Genomic DNA, 21,337 nt, shown 5'->3' with positions numbered 1-21,337 from the left:
AAGAAGAAATTCTTGGAAACCTAAAGGATCTTCAAAATAAAATCACTTCAGGTTCTAGAAAAGGAAATACAGGAGGAAGGTTACCACTCTCATTTGGTACCGAACCTTTGTTACATCAGAAAGGTAAACCCAAAATGGTCTAAAAACCTTTAACCAATGATGAAATGATGATTAATCTTATAAAAGCAGTATCAGAGAAAAACACTATCTGATGACTACTTTAGAAAAATTAAATCTCGAGGATCTACAAGATCTTGCGGATTTTTTTGCATATCTCAAAGTAGTAGATCTAAAAATGAATTCTCCTGAGGATGAACAACCCATAGGAAATCCCCCAAGATATGTGATTAAAACAGAAGAACCACATAGTGAGTTCCAGGTTGAAAAAAATTCACATCCAGCAGAAACCAGATCGAGAAGGAGTAAAATCTCACTCCATCAAACTCCTTACGAAAAAACTGTTTTAGATCCAATACATCCTTACGGGGTTATGTTAAACCTTGATGTTTTGGACTTCAAAAACAGAGAAGATCTTATAGATGATTGGGCGTCAGCTATGAGAATAGCAGCAGGGACATTAGATCTCAATAAAGAAGGATTCATTAAACTTCTAGAAATGAGTCTAATGGGATCTGTTAAGATCGCATGGGAGATGACTATGCCAGAAACTAAGGAATCAATCTTAGCAGGAGAATCCCTCAGCGAGATTGGAGAAAGAATGGCCACCCTATTTAAAGCAAAATTCATAGGGGTAGACTATTTCAATAATCAAGATACAGAGAAAAAGAGAAGATATACTCAAGCTCTTTATAGCCTCGAGTTACATGATATCTGCTTAGTTGATGAATACATTATGTTATTCACTAAATACAGATGGAATTTGGGAGTCGAGGAAAATATAGCTATTCAGCTATTTTTTTCAAAAATGCCAAGTCCCTGGAGAGAAATGCTGATTAAAGAATATGTTCCAGGCAATCTTGATACATTGGCAAGACGTGCCTCCTTTTTGAAAGGAAAATTAGCAGAATGGTGCCATATGGCAGCATTACAGAAGAACTACAAGAAAATAAGGGGTATAGATAAGCGTACACCTTTGTATTGTAGAGAAAATGATCTTCCAACGATCATTGGAAATAGATCACAGGGATTTAAAAGGAAGAAATTCAGAAATAATCCCTATAATAAAAGAATGAAAAGTTCTTTGAAACCAAGAACATTTTGGTCCAAACAAAAGGCCAGATCCTATAGATCAGGTAGAAGAAGTGGACCTACAAGAACATCCCCAGCAACAGGCTCATCACAAAGCAGGGGAAGAACACCATCAAGAAGAACTTTCAGAAGAACGCATACAAGAGCAAGTGAAAGTTTCAAGGATTGCAACTGTTGGACATGTGGAGCAAGAGGACATATATCTACAAATTGTCCAGAAAACGAGAAAAAAGGAGTTAAACTCTTTGAAGCAACACCAGATATGGATGATGCGGTCTTCTTTCAAGATCTAGTCCAAGTATATCAATTTGAGGATATCCCCTCAGATGAAAGCATATACGAAGAAGAGATATTGTTTAGTCGAGAAGTTTCTGAAGATGAATCAGAATCAGAATCATAGTAAAGAGGAAGTGTTTCGCCATGAAACACATGAAAGTTTGGCTGGGTTCTTTAGTCAAACCACAATATCTCATAATATGGTCCAAAGGATTATGAGAGAAAATCCAACATTACAGAAGTACCAAGGATTTTCGGCAGGACAAGTTGAAAGAGTCTTAGGAAACCTAGGGCTAAGACAAAGAAGACATAATTTGATTTATAAGGTATCCATAAGGGAAATGGCGATCCCTATGGAACTAACCAGTAATCAAATTGAAATGTAGTTAATTCCCTTTGAAGAAATTCGAGAAGAATTACAGAAAATAAAAGCAAAAGTAGCAAAGACAATGTCTTGGATTCATATTGGAGCAATCCAGATTATGATCAAGGCTACTTTTAAAGAGGAAATAGATTCACCCATAGATATCGTAGTATGCGATAAAAGAATGGGGAATATACAAGATGCGGTTCTAGAAACTATCTTGGGAAATTTATGTGCAGAAAAAATTGTGGGAGTTATTTATCCAAGAATAGCCTACAATTTAGCTGATAGAGATTTTAGTCGAGCCTTGACTTTGCATCAAAACTTCAAGGAAAAAATACTAATGAAGGAAGGTAATAGGTCATATTCTATTACGTATCAAATTTCATATGCTCTTTCTAATACTCACCATTCTGAATTATTTATTAGAAATGAGTTCATTGAAATTCCAGAGATCTTTGGGAAAGTTGCTCAAGCAATATATCCGGAAAGAATCGAGTTTCCTTTAATTCAGGAAACAGACATTCAAATTCAAGACAGACCGGTTCTATACAAAGACCTTAAAATAGAACCCCAAAGGTTATCTTTCCAAGGAGACAGAATGACAAGCAGTAGATGGGACAAATCTCCTTTTCAAGAAATTCCACCAGAAGAAAAAGAGTTTTCTATAATAGGAAAACTTAGATATCCAGAAGGATGGAAAGAAGTAAAAATAGTATTCGAAATTACAAGTCATCGGAACTTGTTCCCTTGTAACTCGATTTACTATTTGAAACAACAAGAAAAATGAACTTACCAAGGAGTGATAAATATTGGAGAATTGGAAGTTCAAATCTGGGGAATTTCAGGAAAAGAAATAGATCAACTCATTCTTGGTCTAGAATTCCTGAAGGACTATAAACCATGGAAACACCTTGAAAAAGGAATAGAGTTCATGGCAAAAGAAAAGACTTGGAGAATTCAATAAGAATTCTATGAAATGGAAAACCAAGAGAATTGGATAAGGGACAATCCCTTAATCAGATTCGAGAACTCTGTTCATAGACAGAGGAAGAAGCAACAGTTGAAATTAGTAAGTCATGAACATGATTTACTAGAACGCATTGAAGAAGTAGAAAGGAGTAACCATACTCTACCTTCTGAGGCCTTAGGGAAACTAAAGGTAAATAGTCTTAATCGGATTACTGAGTTACAATACAGTCTGTTAAAAATGGCGGGGCCATTTAGTAATCCCTTTAAAAAATGACAAGATGTCCTTTCTCCATATACATTCCGATAGGGATGTTATATGAACAATATAAGGCTGAGTATTTTGCAGCTTATATTGACTCGGGAGCAGGAATTTGTACAGCCAAAAGAGGAGTCTTCCCTGAAGAATGTGAAGAGGAATTGCCAAAAATTGCTGGACGAGATTTCTCTCGAAGAATTTTAATTCTTTGCAAAGGAATAAAACAAGCAGAGATCCTTATGGGAGGTGCAGGTCAAACACCTTGGTACAAGGTAAAAACACCACCAATCTATTTCCATGATACCGGAGCTGATATCCTGTTAGGAAATAACTTCTTACAAATGTTTAAGAAGTACACACAAGACAATGAGTCAAGAAGACTTATGTTCACTACAATTTGTGAGCATAAAATTATCGTTTAAAGACTCAAGGTTGCTTTTTATCGACAATTGCCGATAATATTTCGCAGCCAGCGTGGTGATAAAGGACAACTTTTTCACCCAAAAATGAAAGATCCAAGAAGGTTTGGAGAAACCATGTTGAAAATAACAACAGAACAAGAACTCCAAATAGAGGATATGGAGCTTTTCAAGGTAACTCTAAATCACAGAGATATAGAGTTAGAGAATAAAGTATCCCTTAAAAATGTCAAAAAGAGGCTCAAAGAAAGTTACAACGAGCATCCATTGGCATGGTGGGATAGAAATCAACTCAAAGCCAGTCTTACTCTAAAGGAAGGCAAAGAGTATGAATTCGTCAGATATAAGTCTATCCCGATGAACATAACAGATCAAAGGGATATGAGAATGATTATCAAGGAACATTTGGACCTTGGTTTAATCAAAGAAGGAGTTTCACCATATAGCAGCCCAGGTTTTCTGGTTAGAAATCATGGTGAAATAAAAAGAGGAAAACCCAGGCTAGTTATTAACTACCAAGGTATTAATAAAATCCCGGAGTTTGATGGGTACTTCATACCGAGTAGAGAACACCTAATTAGCTGTGTACGAAATGCTAGAGTGTTCTCAAAATTTGATTGTAAGTCTGGATTTTACCAAATTCGAATGGAAGAAGGAAGTAAGAAATTCACAGCCTTCTCTACTCCACAAGGACACTATATTTGGGAAGTTATGCCTATGGGATTAGCTAATGCACCCCAGATATTTCAAAGAAAGATGGATAACCTTTTTAAAGATTATTTCAACTTTATGTTTGTTTATATTGATGATATTCTTATAGCATCAAAAAATATAGACGAACACGTTAAACACTTAGATATTTTCTCTAAAATTTGTAAACAAGAAGGACTAGTTTTATCTGAAAAGAAAGCAGTCATAGCAACGAGGAAAATTGAATTCCTCGGTATTGAGATTGATGAAACTGGAATAATTCTACAACTCCATATTGTGGAAAAGGTAAAGAATTTTTCAGATAAACTCAAAGATGTAAAACAACTCCAGAGTTTTCTTGGAGTAGTTAATTTTGCAGGGATGTTCATTAACAATCTTGAAATGTACAGAAAGGTGTTCAGTCCTTTGTTAAAAAAGGATGCTAGGTTTATATGGACCGATGACCATACTAAAGGGGTAAACCAATTAAAAAAGATATGTAAGAATCTCCCAAAAATGGCTATACCCGTAGATGAAGATGATCTGATATTATTTACGGATGCCAGCAACGATTGGTGGGTAGCAGTCCTTACCAAGATCACTCCAGATGGGGAAATACCATGCAGATACTGCAGCGGTCTTTTTTCAGAATCGGAGGCCATTAGATGACATATCAACGAGAAGGAATTTTATGCAGTTAAAAGGGCTTTTGAAAAAAGGTCATTATTTTTACTTGCTAAAAAATTCACTCTGAAGGTTGGTAACACCCAGGTAAAAGCTTTCCTAAAAAATAAGATTGAATCTAAACTTGAGAAAGCTAGGTTATTAAGATGGCAAGCATTATGTCAAAATTATATTTTTGATATTGTTATTATTAAATCTCATGAAAATATTCTTGCAGATTTCTTAACAAGAGATGGAAGGCAGTGGCGTGGATTCCATCATGAAAATGCAGAGGAATCTTAGGGAACACCTTGGGTTGCTTCAAAACGAGTTCAACCAGTTAGCCATTAATGCTGAAATGGCCGGCAGGTTACAACAAGCTGATCGGATCAAAGTATCTAATCGAATTAAAGGATGTATGCAAGCTCAAACACAACTATGGGCTGCTATTCAAGGGCCAATTTTGAAGGCTATAGAAAAACCATTGGTTTCTCATAAACAAGATATGCTAAAACCATTGGTTTTATAAGAACAAGAAATACAACCACCGGTTGTGAAACAAGATGTTGAGGAATCCAAAACTCAAGAAACAAGTGCTAATCTATCATCAGCCTTTGATGATCTGGATGAAGCAACAATTGATGAGGATAACTCATCAAGTCAACCCTCCGCCTCTGGGGTAAAAGAGGAAGAGATCAATCTTAGGTCCAACACTTACAAGGGCAAATTTAAGATTGATACTAATCCATCTATTATTTCTCCATTTCAGGTTTATCAACAAAGGTGGGAGAAATTGAATACAAGGAGTGAAATCAACCCGAACACTTGCAGGGTTGATGTTGCAGGAATATATCCAAGGGTTTGGCTAAAAAATAATGTCAATCCTAAAGATGTAAAACTCTGGTATGAATTTGGGGCTTTGGCCTCAGTTTATACAACGTCACCAAGCTTCCCGGAGATATCACAGTTACCAAAATGGATCCAGGAAGCAGTCCAAGAAACATGGGCAAATAATGATCATTTGTCCAGAGAAGATGTGCTTGAGTTATACTTTTTTAGTGCAGCTCCAGAACCAACAGTGAAAGGATCACACGAACCCTTTCATTTCATCAAGCTGAGGAGACCTGATATAAACAGTCATAAATTTATCAAGGATCCTAAAACTGAAGAAATACCCTTGGTGTCCACTTTCGGGGAAAATAAGATCTCAACCAGAAGGGCATGGGGTATTTGGGTCTGTCTTATTGAGATGGACAAAGTCAAGTTTCCATTCAAATTTTATCAGAATTCTGTGAATGGATCGTTCCTGTTGAACACAATGACAGGAAAAACTACAACATTTGCGGAAGAACTCTTCGAAAAGAAGAGAAACCTTTTGTGGAACAGCAAGCTGTCGGGGAGTAAAGAAACTCGCCGAAAATTTTGTAACATGTCTCATATTGGACGATGGTCAGAGAATATCTGCCCAGAATGCCCAAATCAGAAGGAGCCAGAATTTGGAAAAACCTTTAGACCCCAAACGGATCGAAAGGATTTTTTCGAGACAAGCAAAGGTGGACAAGGACCACCGAAGATGCGTTTTCACAGGGGCCTACTTCAAAAGCAAAAGATGCCCCGACAACAATAAAGCAGGCATGTGAGGAGAATAAAGCCAAAATAAAGTGGCAGGCATGTGATTCCTCCACTAGTAAAAGATGCCATCAATAATGGCATAAAAAATTCAAGACAGTTGCCTCCTCCACTAGTAAAATATGTCATCAATAATGGCATAAAGGAATACAAGACAGCTGTGAGATTCCCTGAAGTTTCTCGGTGAAACGAGTGGAACTACAACTATAAATACAGGCATTTAAGGAAGCTGAAGATATCGATCATTTCCTTCAGTTTTCTTACAAATAAATTGTTGTAATATTTCTCTCTCTTTGTATTAAGTTTTTTTTTATATATTTCAAGAACAAGGCTACTATGAGTAGCTAAACAAGTTGTCTTCTTCTCTTCAAATGAGTTGATTTATGTAATAATATTATGTCTGAATAAATTTCCTAAATCTCTCGTTCTTTCATGTTCATATTTTATAATTAAATTTATATACCATACGCCTTAAGGTAGAAAACGAATTAAGACTGTGCTGGGTGTTGTTGAAGGAGCTTGTGCAGAAACCATCTGTTGCGACTGCGTGGTTGGAGTGTGAGGAGCACTTCGTAAAACTCGACAGGTATGACCCGATGACATTATGGTCAAAAAGGTATTTAAATTTAATTCATCTTACGGAAGCATGTTGGACCCTAATCTGGAGTATATCGGCTGAAAACCTTGCGTAACTAATAGTCTTGCATGGCCGGGACTGGTTCGATAGGTATAACAAAGCCACGTACAAAGAATTAGTTTTAATTATATTTTAATTCAAATATGGGGACCACTAGGAAGTGTAAATAAAGAAAGAGGTGTGTAGGGAGTTAAATTAAAGAGAAATTTGGTAGTGGGGAGTTTAAAATAATTTGCCCTAAAAAAAATACAAGCACAAGAAATTATTATTAGAATTGTGAATTTCAATCAACTAATTAATGGATATATATGCATAACAGCTGTCGAAAAATATTGTTTAAGGAAAGCCTCTCCTTTGTCAGGTAATAGGTCTCATTCCTAGCATAGCTCGTGAGACTCATTCCCACCATTTCGCTGCTTTATCCACAAAAAAGATGTAATGACTTCTATTTTTTACTTTTGAACCTCAAGCAGTTGAATATCATTTTCCTCAAAAAAAAAATGTGTATTTTCAATATTTTACAAGAAAGTTTTATGAAAATAACTCACAAGATAAATAACTCAAACATTAATAATTTTATTTTGATCACAACATGCATATACATTCTTTTATTGTCGTCAAAATCCAGACCACATCGTTTGACATCTACGATTATCTTATATTTGAACCCATCATAGAATTGCTAAAAAAACACCCATATTAAAAAGAATTATTATATTATACACAAGAAAAACCATGGAACTAAATTATTAATCCGTCCAGTATCGTATTTGAGATTTTATTGGTCTGAATCGATTGTTTGACCATAGGCCCCTTAAAATGAACAATGCATTTCTTCAAACAAACTACAAAATATAAAGTAAAAATGTACAAAAATTTTAGTTGTCATTATTTGCGCATATTATCGAAAAAATTAGAACAATCAAATATCAATGTGATTTTAAATTTATAATTGTCTAAATTTCTTATTTTCTAACGAATTTTTTATTAACAATACATAAAAAAATATGAGATTGAATAGTCATTTTGATTCACATAACCCATCATTTTGTTACGGGCATTTTAGTTTTTTTTTTTATATATATATATATATAGCTATATAAATGTGTTGTTAGGTTTGTTTGACTATGAATTCAAAATCTTAAACACATACATATATATATATACATATATTAATATATTTTTTTTGGCCCCATTCAATGTTGGACCCTGAAACAAATGACTTCATCAGATTTTGCTCATGTCCGGCCTTAAATCCGTCAATAAAGCAAAATGAATTAATAAATAAAAAAAAATGCAAGCACAAGAAATTATTAAATTGTGAATTTCAATCAACCAGTTAATGGATCCATAACAAAGTGGTTCATAACCTCTATTTTAATGAGGATGACAATGAGTCTGTTGTGTCAAACTCAAAATCCGACCCTATTTTAATTTTGAAGAAGGGTAAATTAGTGTCCAGTCTCTAAACTCAAACCTAAATTGGTGATCAGTTCCCTTGTGAGAAAAAAAAGTTGTTTAAATTCCATGGGCCCACATATTTTTTTTCGGATGAAAGTCGGTACAAAACATTAAAAATTTGGTACGAATACATGATATTCGAGCACTAATTGTTCAATATCGGGTATAAAATATAAGATTTTGATTATAAAATCTGAATATCTTTATTAATATAAACTTGTAACATATGTTTGAATACTAAAAATCACAGAAAATCTGTACAAAACATTGAAAATATCGTACGTATACATGATATTTAAGCATTTATTGTTCAAGATCGAGTATAAAAAATAAGATTTTGAGTATAAAATTGGAACATCTTTATTAATATGAACTTGCAACATATGTTTGAATACTAAAAAAATCATATATTTATACCAGATCCAACACATTTGGTACTCAAATATCATATATCAGTACCATATTTTTAATGTTTTGTATCGATTTTCATTCAAATAAGATAAATGTGTCATTAATATCAATATTTTCTTAGTACTAAAAAAATCATATATTTGTATCAGATCTAACACATTTGATACACAAATATCATAGATTAGTACCGTATTTTTGATATTTTGTATTGATTTTCATCCAAAGAAGACAAATGTGTAATTAATATAAATATTTGTTTACATATTTGAGTACTCAAAAATCATACATTTGTACTAGATTTAAAACAATTGATACTCAAATATCATGTATTCGTACTATATTTTCAACGTTTTGTACCGAATTTCATTCAAAAAAAAATATGTGGGCCTAAGGAGTTTAAACAACTTTTTTTTTTCTGACAAGGGACTGAACATTAATTTAAGTTTGGGTTTAGAGACTGGACACCAAATTACTGTTTGAAGAACTTGAGATCTGTTCCATATAAACCTAACTCCTACGTGAAAGTTAATGATTTTTACTCGTCAAATGATTATATTCATAATAATTTTTTTAAACTTTTTTTTTTAAAAAAATTAACTTATACAATTATAACATAAATTGAATAAAAACATCTAAAAAGTCTATAGAACCGTACTTTCAAACATCCTAAAAAAATTTGCAATTCTATGCAATCCAATTAGTTCCACAAACTATTAATTGGATATAAAAAATATATAAACCATAAAATCCTAAATATATAAACTTCAATGTAGGAGGGAAGTTGTGTTTTCAGGATTGAGAGAAATAATACATGTTTGAGTATAAGATTTGAAAGCCTAATATCCGACCCATATATGTGTAATACGGATCATTTGACAATACCCAAACGAGATGGGTTCGGGTCGGATACATGTTCTACCCATATATTTTGACATCCCTGGTTTTAACAATTAAGAACTGTGCGTTTAATTGTATGACCTAATTACTCTCTTTTTTATGCTCTACACATATAACTTCTCGTTTTTTCGCAAATTATAACAAGCCATGGACATGAGGGGGGGAAAAAAAAAGTTCAGAGAAGATTATAACCAAAAAATTTAATAAAAATTAACCTCCCTATCCATCGGAATGCATGGTTAATAAAGTATTATACTTCTTACTTCTATCTAAAATGGAAAATTTTAAAAATAATATTCACATTTAAGTTAATTGATGCCTTCTCAAACACGTGCAATTAGCGAGTCCTCCCCTCCCCATTTGTCATATAAAAAAGAGAGAAGAAGAAAAAAAAGTGCAATTAGCCCATTAAGCGTTTCGGGTCGCAAAACCATGGCCCAAACCAATTCTTCCAGCCCAATTGTAACGAGTTATATTTTGGATCATCTCGAATTCAACTGGCTAATTGCATCCACACTCTCAGTCAAAATTTTTAAAGGCATAAAATCCCCTGTGTAAAATTAATAGCATGTTAGATCCTATATTTTAAAAAAATTAGCATAAAAACCTCTAGGTTATAAATGTGCCCGAGTTTTTATAACGGTGAAATGTGGTACACTTTAAAAAACTGAGGGATGCATTAGCTATTAATATTTATTAAGAAATTTTTATGTCTTTTAAACTTTTTACACGGGTGTTGATGCAATTAGCCACGAATTCAACCCACTAAAAGTCGGGTCAGGCCCAATAGTGTGCCGAAGCAACTGATCCTCACCTTTCCTCAAGTAACGTTGCATCATTGCAAAAATATTTTATTGAAACTTTGGATTTTTTTTCTCAGAATCTCATGGCTTCTTCATCTTGTCTACTGCCGTCGCCTATTTCAACCACAAACATCGAAAATCGAGATCTGTGTAGCAACTATGCTGCTGCTTTTCTGCGTAATTCGAAGCTCGTAATCCCTGCTAAGCCAAGAAGAAGCGCCGCCTCGAGGAGATGCGGGTTCAGGTCCCCGGTGGCGCAGAAATCCTACGACCACATACCTAAACAGTTCAGACAAGAAAATCTCAAAGATGGATGTGAGGAACATTTCTCCTTTTGCCCTTTTTAAGGATTTCGGTGTGTTATTATTGTTGGGATATTGGGAATTTAACCATCGTCTTTGTGAAATTCGTGGGTCTTTAGTTTTTATTGTTTTTGGTGTATGCCGAGCCGATTTATGGGATGTTTCTCTGCGCGCGGGTTTGTGTTCTTAGTTGCCTCAAATTCTCGAGTTATAATGTCAAAACGCGTTCTTTGGATGGAAAAAATTGTGTTTTTGTATGGTGATTGGAAAAATAGCTAAATGAAAGATGGGCATTACTAAGTTTGTCTATGGAAAAATTTATGTTACTTGAGCTGGTTTCTTGTCACTCGGAACAGAAGTAGGACTCTGTGTTTGAATAGTTTCTTGTTAAAGTTTAAGGCAATGGCTCTTATTTGGGCTCATAGATGGTATTATTAGTATTTTATCATCATTTGAAGGGAACACAAATTATGGGAGGTTGCTTGTTTTCGCATTTCTGGTTTATCTTTAAAATTGTTTCTCATGGGTTATTTAGCTGAATTTTTATCTGCCACCCGTGCTGTAGTGATGGACAATTACAAAAATACACCTCAGTATCTTTATGGCCTCACACCTTCACAGATGGACATGTTCATGACGGAGGATAGTCCCGTACGCCGGCAGGCGGAAAAAGTCACAGAGGTCTGATTCTTTTCAAGATTTTAGCCTTTTTTTTGGGTACTATAGTTTAGCTATAATTTTCTCTTATTCAGATACTCACGGTTAGTGCCAAGCTGATAGTTTGAATGGAAAAAATCTTCACTTCAATATCTCTCTTAATGGAAGATGTTTGTGCTTCAGGAAAGTATTTCATCATCCTGCAATTATTTGAATAACGGGGGAATGTGGAGTTTGAGTGGTATGGACGAAAGAGGTCCCTCAAAATACAGCATGTCCGTCAGCATGTACCGTGGAGGTGGTAGAGGATCTGGAAGGCCTAGAACTGCTCCTCCCGACTTGCCTTCATTACTTCTAGATGCTAGAATTGTCTATCTGGGCATGCCAGTATATCATCCGTTTCTATTATTTCCCTTTCTTGTAACTTTCATTTTCTTTCCCTTTTAATTCATCCTATAGTAATCTTCGATTTGCAGATTGTACCTGCAGTTACTGAGCTTATCGTTGCACAGTTTATGTGGTTAGATTATGACAGCCCCACAAAACCAATTTATCTATACATCAATTCATCCGGAACCCAGGTGATTTTTTAACCTTTGCACTCTTTTTTTTTTTTTTTCTCGTAGTTATTGAACCTTTCTCCTGCGATCGATATTACAACACATTGCATTTTGTTTGAATCAGCATGCAAGTTTATCCTGATTTTCCATCTTATACACGTGTATCAACATTTGATCTTTGTTTCCCGTGTATGTTCACATAGGATGAGAAGATGGAAACGGTTGGATCAGAAACTGAGGCCTATGCAATTGCTGACACCATGGCTGTAAGCCCCTGAGTATGGCATATGGCTTAGAATTTAACTCATTGGTTTATAAAATGAATGGAAAAGTTAAATGAAGTTAAAAAAAATATATATATGATTAGATTCACATTTTGTATTTGAAAACATCATAAAATAATGAGATGAAACAAAAACTGATATGTTATTAAGATAAGACTATCTGCATATATACCTCCTTAATGTTTTAGTTTCTGTTAGCGGTTTAACTTCTAGCCCAACCTTTTTTTATTGTGTCTACAGTACTGTAAAGCGGATGTCTATACTGTAAACTGTGGAATGGCGTATGGTCAAGCCGCAATGCTTTTATCTCTTGGAGCAAAAGGATATCGAGCATTACAACCGAACTCTTCCAGTAAAACTTTGTTCTCTTTCCCCTTAGCTTTACTTTCAAATATTGAATCATTGATATGCAACTCATGATACTATCGCTAGCTCATTTGAATTAATAAGTGAATTCATGCGTTTTGACTCATGTATTAGCATCTCTCTCTAAGTATCAAGGAAAAGTACCTCATGTAAATGGTTTTGGGGCTCCAAATGTGCAATACCAAAAATGGCGTAACTTCAACCAAAAGGGAATGTTGTCTATATGGTAGTGTTCAAAGTATGATATCTCTACGCATTTATCTAGTATCATTATCTATTATTGTTTGTTAAACGATACAAGGTAGAAAAACTATTTGACATATTTAAGGTAAAATACCAAAATATCCCTTTCGTTTCCTTTAAAAAAAACCAAAAATACCCATACATAATTTATAAAAATTTAAATCATGAATTATTTTAAACTTTGGCCATAATTTACCGCTGTATTGTGGCGTATGGGATGCAGTGAATTTATCTTTTAATAATCCATTATGTATGATTCATGTAAATATTCAAGCATGAAATATTAAGGTGTTGCTACATTTTTTACGATAATATATCTAATATCACACGTGATGTTTATGCTTTGTTCATTGGTCCAGAGAGAAATTTTCTCCAGTCATTTACATAAAGTAATCTTTGATTGCACTTGGTTGTTCAGGGGATGGGATCTTGGACATTGATTCAGTAAGGGATCGGAGTCATAAATCTTGAACACAAGTTCTACCTTCAACCCAAGAACTTATCGAACAAAATCTTTGCTTATTCAGAAAAATTTGAACCAAGTCGATCTACAGCTGTATCGACATGTTCGAGGTTTCAATTTGGGCTTATTATTTGGTGGTTTCAAAATTTTCTTTAAGGCATGGTGAAGAATCCCTTTGTCAAGTATTCAAGGTTTATCATTAACGATACCAAGATCAATTTATTCACTTAGATGAATCATAAAAAACGGATACGAAGGACATGCTATTCTTTTTTAGGAAGCTTCTGCATTTTACGCTGAAAAGGCCAGAGTTATATCTTAGATATCAAACCGAAGGGAATTTTGTTCACATTTTCTATGCATTATTTGGCTTTTACTGTTTTCGATTGTATTCTGCAGCAAAATTATATCTTCCTAAAGTCAGCAAATCAAGTGGAGCCGTCATAGATATGTGGCTTAAGGTCTCCCTTTCTCACTCATGTCTATATATATGTCATGGTCTCTGTATGCATCACAATTACACCTTATACACTGACCTTAGGCAAAAGAGCTAGATGCGAACACAGAATCCTACCTCGAGCTTTTGGCCAAGGGGATTGGAAAGCCTAAAGAAGAACTTGAGAAGGACATCCAACGTCCAAAGTATTTCCGAGCTCAGGAGGCCATTGACTATGGCATTGCTGACAAGATCATCGACTCTGAAGATGCTGCATTTGAGAAACGGGTATTTCTTTCTATAATATCTACATTTGAACTATTGCCTCGACACATTTTTGTATATTGTAACTCTTTTCGTCATCATCAGAACTATGACGAATTGTTGGCTCAATCAAAAACAATGAGAAGAGCAGCTGGGATTGGTCCACAAGCTTCTCCCTCCGGGTTTAGGTGAACACGAAAACGCGAAAATGCTTGGATCACTCGGTACACGCACTCTTGATCGTGCTGTGATCGTGAGCTGCTGGTGTACATTGATTATGTCTTCGGTTGTAATCCATATCAACTTCTTGATCCTTTTTGGTGTGATGATGCAAAACTCAATCAGCTCTTGATAGTATTCAAGTACTCTGTATAAGGGCAATAGAGTATTGCTTTATTACTCCAGACTCTGTATAATTGGAGTTTATTTGTAGAAATTATAGTAAGGCAGATAAAGTTTCGGCATATTTATGAATTAATAATAGTAATTATATAATATAATATGAGTGATTAATTACATTAATCGCCAAAAAAATAATAATTATATTAAATTTTTCACAATTCTTTTTGTTTGCCATAGTTGGGGTATTGCTACTAGATGATATATTATATATTTTGTAAAAAAGATATTTCAATGATAGAAAATTTTATTTTTAATATCATATTCTTAAATATTTTATTTCAAACTTAGAAAAAAATTTGTATGCCGTAATACGGGATAAAGTCTATTTTGGTATCTAGTGTTTCTCGTAATGGTCTTTCGTGCTGTCAATTTGGTCCCTCGTGTTTTCCGAAATCGTCTTTGTTAAAATTTAACGGAAAAAAACTCATCTTTCTCAAAGGTTTTTGAAATGCAATCTCACGAGGATTTTTCCCAAATCAAAACCCTAGGCTTTATCGTCTTTGTTAAAATTTAACGGAAAAAAACTCATCTTTCTCAAAGGTTTTTGAAATGCAATCTCACGAGGATTTCTCCCAAATCAAAACCCTAGGCTAAAGCGAAGCAAGCATGTAGATCATGGAATTTGGTGTGCTTGTTTAAGATTTTGAAATCCAGAACCGAGAACTATCATGGTACTGAGAGGAGTCGGAAGACTACTGCTCCGGGGTTTGGTGGTCCAGTTTATAACATAAGAAAGCCAGATCATAATTAAGGTGGCCAAACCAATTATGACCAAAATCGCAAGCCAACAAACAAACATCTAACTCCGTCCATTGCAGCAAATAATATGCAGTATTCCAGTATGCTGCCACTTCTTAACAATGTGAATCGAATAAAAAATATACTCATTTACAAGTGAAAACACCAATTATTGGCAAACAAGAACATAAAAAAAATGCAATTGAAGGCAGGGGCAACCCTAGAAAATTCAATGGTTACATGTAAAAAAAAAAAATTCTTAGACGGGGGCCATATCCTAAAAACTAGCCTTTAAGATTAACTCGAACTTATAGTTCATTTCACATTTTATCGTGGAGCCGAACTCACTAAGAAACCGAATTTGCCACTATCCGCTCTAATTACAGGCGTAGAATCAATCAAAATCTAGACGTGAAAAAAACTCACTAATCAAGGAGAAATCACGTTGTAGAAGGAGAAATCTTGGGAGCCACCAGACACGAACAAGACCGAGCTTCGTTATCATCATATTCCTGGAGAGGTTGATGGTTTTCAAGTTGATATTTTAAGGGAGTTGTGGGCTTATATCCGTTATTTTTTTATCGGGCTACTGATGAGATTGATGATTTTGGGAAACAATGGAAAATATTATGGACCAAATTGACGCCTGAAAAGACCAGAGATCATTCTGAGAAAATGGGGAAACAAAAGTGACCAAAATGGTCTTTAACCCCCATAATACTATAATGCATTTAGGGGTGTCAAAAACTAACCCGCCAATCCGACACGATTCAACCCAAAAAATATCAGGTTCGGGTTGGGGGTTTTTTGGTTCGGGTTGAATCGGGTTGACCCGAAAGCCAACCCGAAAAAATTATTCGGGTTCGGGTTGGGTTCGGGTCAACCCGAGTTGACCCAAATATTTTTATTATTTCTTTTTTATATATATAATTAAGAAATATTTGTTATAATTTCATATGTTGTTTATTTGAAATACATTTATTTTATATTGATATAATATAATATCTCGATTTAATGTTTATTTTGTACAAATTTGATTTTTTAAAATAATTTTTTTATTTTTTCTAGTAAATAAACTTTAAATTTTCTAAAACTAAACTTTCAAATTTAAATTATATATAAGCTTAGATTTTGTTATCATATGAATAAATATAATATTATTATTATTATTTTGTGTTTTGAATTTTTATTTAATTATTTTTCTTAAAAAATAAAAAATAAAAATAAAAAATCGGGTTGAGCGGGTTGTTCAGGTTATACGGGTTCGTGTTCGGGTTGAACATTTTCGGGTTGGTTTGGTTTCGGTTTGAGTCGATTCGGGTTGAGGAATTTTTAAATTTTTTTTCTTCAACCCGACCGAACCCACTCGACCCACCCGAATTGACACCCCTAAATGCATTTTATACAAAATGAGCAATATTGTATATACATCCACCAAAGCTCGTAATAGAATAAAGCTGTTGGATCCGAAAATACAAAAAAATCTTGATTTTGATGATAACAAAAATTTTTATTGTGTTTCTAACACATTTACTCAAATATGTAGTTGATAGATCATAAGTTGAAAGTTTTGAAAAGTTGGAACCCAAATTTAGTCAAGCTGAAAATCTGGCATAATTATTATTTCAAATATATCTAATGGATATGTGATCCAAATTACCAGCTATCATGTAGGGTCTCGGGTTTGCTAATCTCATTTTAGGGCAAATAATAAATAATCATGATTGAATCAAAGTTGATACAAAAATAATCAAAGCTTGATTTTTTTTAAAAATACACGGACTCCGTGCACAGGTCCGTGCATTAACCTGTAGCCAAGAATCTATGGCTGCAAGGTACACGGACCCCGTGCCACCTCCGTGTCCGGGTCCGTGCGAATCAATAACACTAAAACTTCAAGTTTCTGTTTTCTACACTGACTCCGTGCACCCTCCGTGCCTAGGTCCGTGCATAACATTTAAAAAATTTCAAGTTTCTGCCTCGGCTACAAACCACACGGACTCATGCACAGAAGCATGTCCGGGGTCCGTGCCCTGCTATAAAAATCATCATTTTAAAGGCTGTTCAAATCTGAAAAATGGAATATACTCTTCATCAAGCTACAAACTAAAACACATACATTCAAACATCAATCTCAGCATCTAGAATACATGAAAACTTGAACTTAAACAAGTATTCAATGAGTAAAACATATACAAGACTACATAAGTTTTTATTCTTCAAACATAAAAAAATTCTTGTCTTCTAACATGTTTGACAACACCTATGACACATACTTCTGCTAAAAACCCGAGTCACCACATCTAAGACTCTCTCTCGAGATACCCATGTCGATTCTGACTAGCTTCTGCCCCTCCTGTTGCCATGCACACATAAAAAACAAGAAACAGCCGGATAACTCCAGTGAGAATGTGATTCCCAGTATAAACAACATAAACATGCAATAACAATAACATTTCATCTGAAGATATAATGTCAATGCAATGCATGTTTCGTAAACTAAATCAATCATTGAGATTCATATCCGATCCTGACATCAAGATTCGTATCCGATCTTGGTATGGATATATCCACTTCTCATAGTTCGTATCCGACTTGACATCAAAGTTCGTATCCGACTTTGACATCATGATAAATGCAATATGAATCACATATGCATTAACTAAAATTGAATTCAACAAACTCGAGTTCAAATTCAAGAACACATAAATAAACAAGTATGTGATTTTTAGGAAAACTCAAGAATCCTCCGTCTCGAGTATTAAATCCCTTAGCGATCGATGTCAACTTATACATTTTCTCATAAATCGTAGATGCTCCGAGTATGGATAATCTATATAAAAAAAGGCATATCAAACTCTATTCAAGACTCTTGTTAAAATTATGCTCAAGTTCATATCTAAATCTTCAAGTCCAAATAGCTTCAAGCCTTGTCCAATTTGTTCCCAGATCAAAATCTGACTTCCCGAGCTCGAAACAATATAATACCAAGCTGAAATAAATGATAACAAGCCACAATATCAACTTTTAATCTCAATCAAAGCTCAGCTCAAATACTAATACGAAAATCTTGACAATTCGTGAACCGGAGGCGTAACGGCTAAAAATCGAAAACCAAAACTATATTGATATCAATTCAACCATCCAATATCATTCATAAACATCATATATCAGCTAAAATATATCAAATCTCAGCAGCATCAGAATTGCATAATTTTGAAATTCACCTCAACAATCATAACAAATCTGAACGACGTTCTTTTTTCGATCCGTCTTCGAATATATAATACATGCTAGCTCAATAACATGTTATCCAAGAATAATCGAATTCCATCATCTCTTCAAAATTCAAATATGATATAACTTAAGAAAACGTATGCCAAAACGTAGCTCTCGGAGTGGTGATCGCGAATATATATTCGAATCTGAATTATGATGGCCGGATCGCAAGAAATCAGAGCTTGAAAATTCTGAAAATGGTGTGTTAAAGGTTTTCTGGCTTCTTCTCCTTTCTTTAACGTGTAATCTGATAAGTTAATGGTGGAAATAAGATATGTTCAATCCAATTTGTAGTTTAGTCCCTGAACTCTTTGCTATTTGCAAATCAGTCCTCGGACAATCTTTTTAATTCAATTTCAAACCTATATAATTTAAGAATATTAGAATTTAAATCTAAACTCTAAATATTTCCAAATTAGATATTCTCGAATTAAAATTAAATAATCTCGGGCCTTACATATCATGACTGTTGAAAAGCCAATTCAGAATTCTACAAGTCATATTTCAAACTATCTCGATTAATTCGGATGTTTTCCAGGAGAGATGGTGGTGGCAAGATCACGTTGGATGCAATTGGTACTGCAGCCAGCTCGAAAAAAACCAGTTATGATATTTTGGTCATATCTTCTATAGGAAACCGACCCGAATCACCTACTAAATAACTTATTAAGAATACAATTTAAAAGATAATCCTAAACCAGTAATAAGCAACATAATAAAAACGAGTTTACAACCCAAACCAGCAGTATACAACCGGTGACTAAAATCCAAAGCAAATAATGTTATACAACCATATCGAAATACTAGTATAAAAAACCATGAAATAGAATAAAATCTCGTTGCAACCACTGAAATTGATCTCAGCCCTGCCTCGATCCCCAAGCCTCATCCAACCTGAGGCTTGTCCCGCCGAATAAGATGTCCAAGAAAATAACAACATGGAGGTGAGCGAACTACGCTCAAAACGTAAGAACGAGTATACAAACATAATATGATGGGGTACTGGTCAACTCTCAAGTCGTTCCCAGTCTAGGTGCCAATGAGTGTATAGTACCATATGGGTCAACTCCGCTGGGTAAATCCACACACTTGTCAAAGATCACTATAGCGTCAGTCTCCATCATCACGACGTCTCCCGATGTTCGAAAATAAAACAATGGTGTAGGACTGAACGACTCTACTCAAATGACTATCTCGACGGAAACTCGGCTCAACATTAATATGCATATGCATCATAATATATAATGAAGTAAAACATGGATCATGGAACATAAAATGCAATATATAAGCATGCATACTCGCTGTTAATCTCAGTCAGTATTTAGTACCTCTCTAGGGAAGTCTTAGTAATACCAGTTTAGGGACCAAGCCTACAAGCCAGTAATTAACATATCACTGAAGCTCGTCCAAAAGTCTTAACTAAGCTAATAGATACTCCTTATTACTACTAGGTATCTAAGATTATACCTGCGTCCATCGCCAGTCCTTTGTTGTCGAAGTCCCCAACTCCTGAGCACCGCTCCGCAGCTCATCTAGAAGCTCTTCGTTACTGCCCGATCCCCGATTATATGGCTGGAAACGACTAAAAAACCCAAATATAGAGAGGAATAATGTGTGAATGAGAAAAAAATGAGGCCCTCAGATGACCAATTTATAGGCAGATTTTAGAAGCTCCAAACTTTAGTTCGGAAGGTCCGAACTGTGCATGCTTTTCATGTTCTAAACTACTCCGATCGGAAGCTCCGATCTTTACTTCAAAATATCCGATAGCATGCATGCGATTGCATATCCAAACGCTGGTGACACCTCACTTAATGCGCATGGCCTAACCTTCGGAAGATCCGAAGTAACCCTCTGCTTCCGATCTGTGCAGCCCAAGTTTGGTTCTTCTGAATCCAATTCGAAAGTTCCGAACTCATCGGTGGTTGAGAAGGCTATACTTCACCTTTCGAATCCAATTAAACACCTGGCCAATTAGAAGTATGATTCTTTAACCATGTTTTACAATTTAATCTCATAAAACAGGGTACAAGTTACTACATCTTCCAGCTCAGGTATCGAATGGAATGATTCAGGTTGCTTACAAAGATAAGAGAATTATCTAGAAATCATTTTCACAAGTCGGGCTTGAACTTGAGTAATTCTTGATTATATGGAAAGCCAAGACAAAGGGCTACAACTTTAATCTCCACCACTTTTACCGAAAATAGTGTATCAAGAGCTATAAATAAGTAACTTGATCAACTCAATTTGGACCAGACCAACTCAGTCAACCAGCTCGGTCAAACCAGTCGATGAATAGTAAAATCAACTCAATTTCATAAAATTTTCAGCAACTCAAATATTACTGTTTCACTATCAAAAAATGTCTAGAAACTTTCCAAATAGTCATATTCTTGTATCTAAAGTCCATGTCATTCTTCAAGACCATAAATACAACACTTTAAATATCATTTACAAGCTTTTGAAGGGGATTAAAAACATGAGCATATTACAAAAGAAAAATAAGCTAGAATGATAGCAAGCCCAAGAAAGTTGAGTAACACTAAGTGATATGAGCTTTCAAAGTTAAATCTTCCACATCAAATCAAGCTTGTAGAACATTATTTCATGTTCAAGTATTGATGAATACATCGTTGAGAGTCATTCACAAAAA

At 34.6% G+C, this 21,337-nt stretch overlaps 1 protein-coding gene across 1 annotated transcript; it reads left to right on the top strand.

The window, feature by feature from the left end:
* Nucleotides 1-10,714: 10,714 nt before the first annotated feature.
* On the top strand, nt 10,715-14,728 carry LOC140863590 (ATP-dependent Clp protease proteolytic subunit-related protein 1, chloroplastic). Its single transcript, XM_073267123.1, has 9 exons — nt 10,715-11,002; nt 11,555-11,670; nt 11,830-12,033; nt 12,123-12,227; nt 12,410-12,472; nt 12,731-12,842; nt 13,962-14,023; nt 14,104-14,286; nt 14,368-14,728. The coding sequence occupies exons 1-9, from the start codon at nt 10,771-10,773 to the stop codon at nt 14,452-14,454; spliced, it is 1,164 nt and encodes a 387-aa protein (XP_073123224.1). The 5' UTR covers nt 10,715-10,770; the 3' UTR covers nt 14,455-14,728.
* The last annotated feature ends 6,609 nt before the right edge of the window (nt 14,729-21,337 follow it).

This window comes from Henckelia pumila, chromosome 4 (assembly GCF_033568475.1).
Source record: "Henckelia pumila isolate YLH828 chromosome 4, ASM3356847v2, whole genome shotgun sequence".
Classification (NCBI taxonomy): Eukaryota; Viridiplantae; Streptophyta; class Magnoliopsida; order Lamiales; family Gesneriaceae; genus Henckelia; species Henckelia pumila.
Note: the sequence above shows the minus strand (reverse complement) of the source record. Positions and strands in the feature narration are given on the sequence as shown.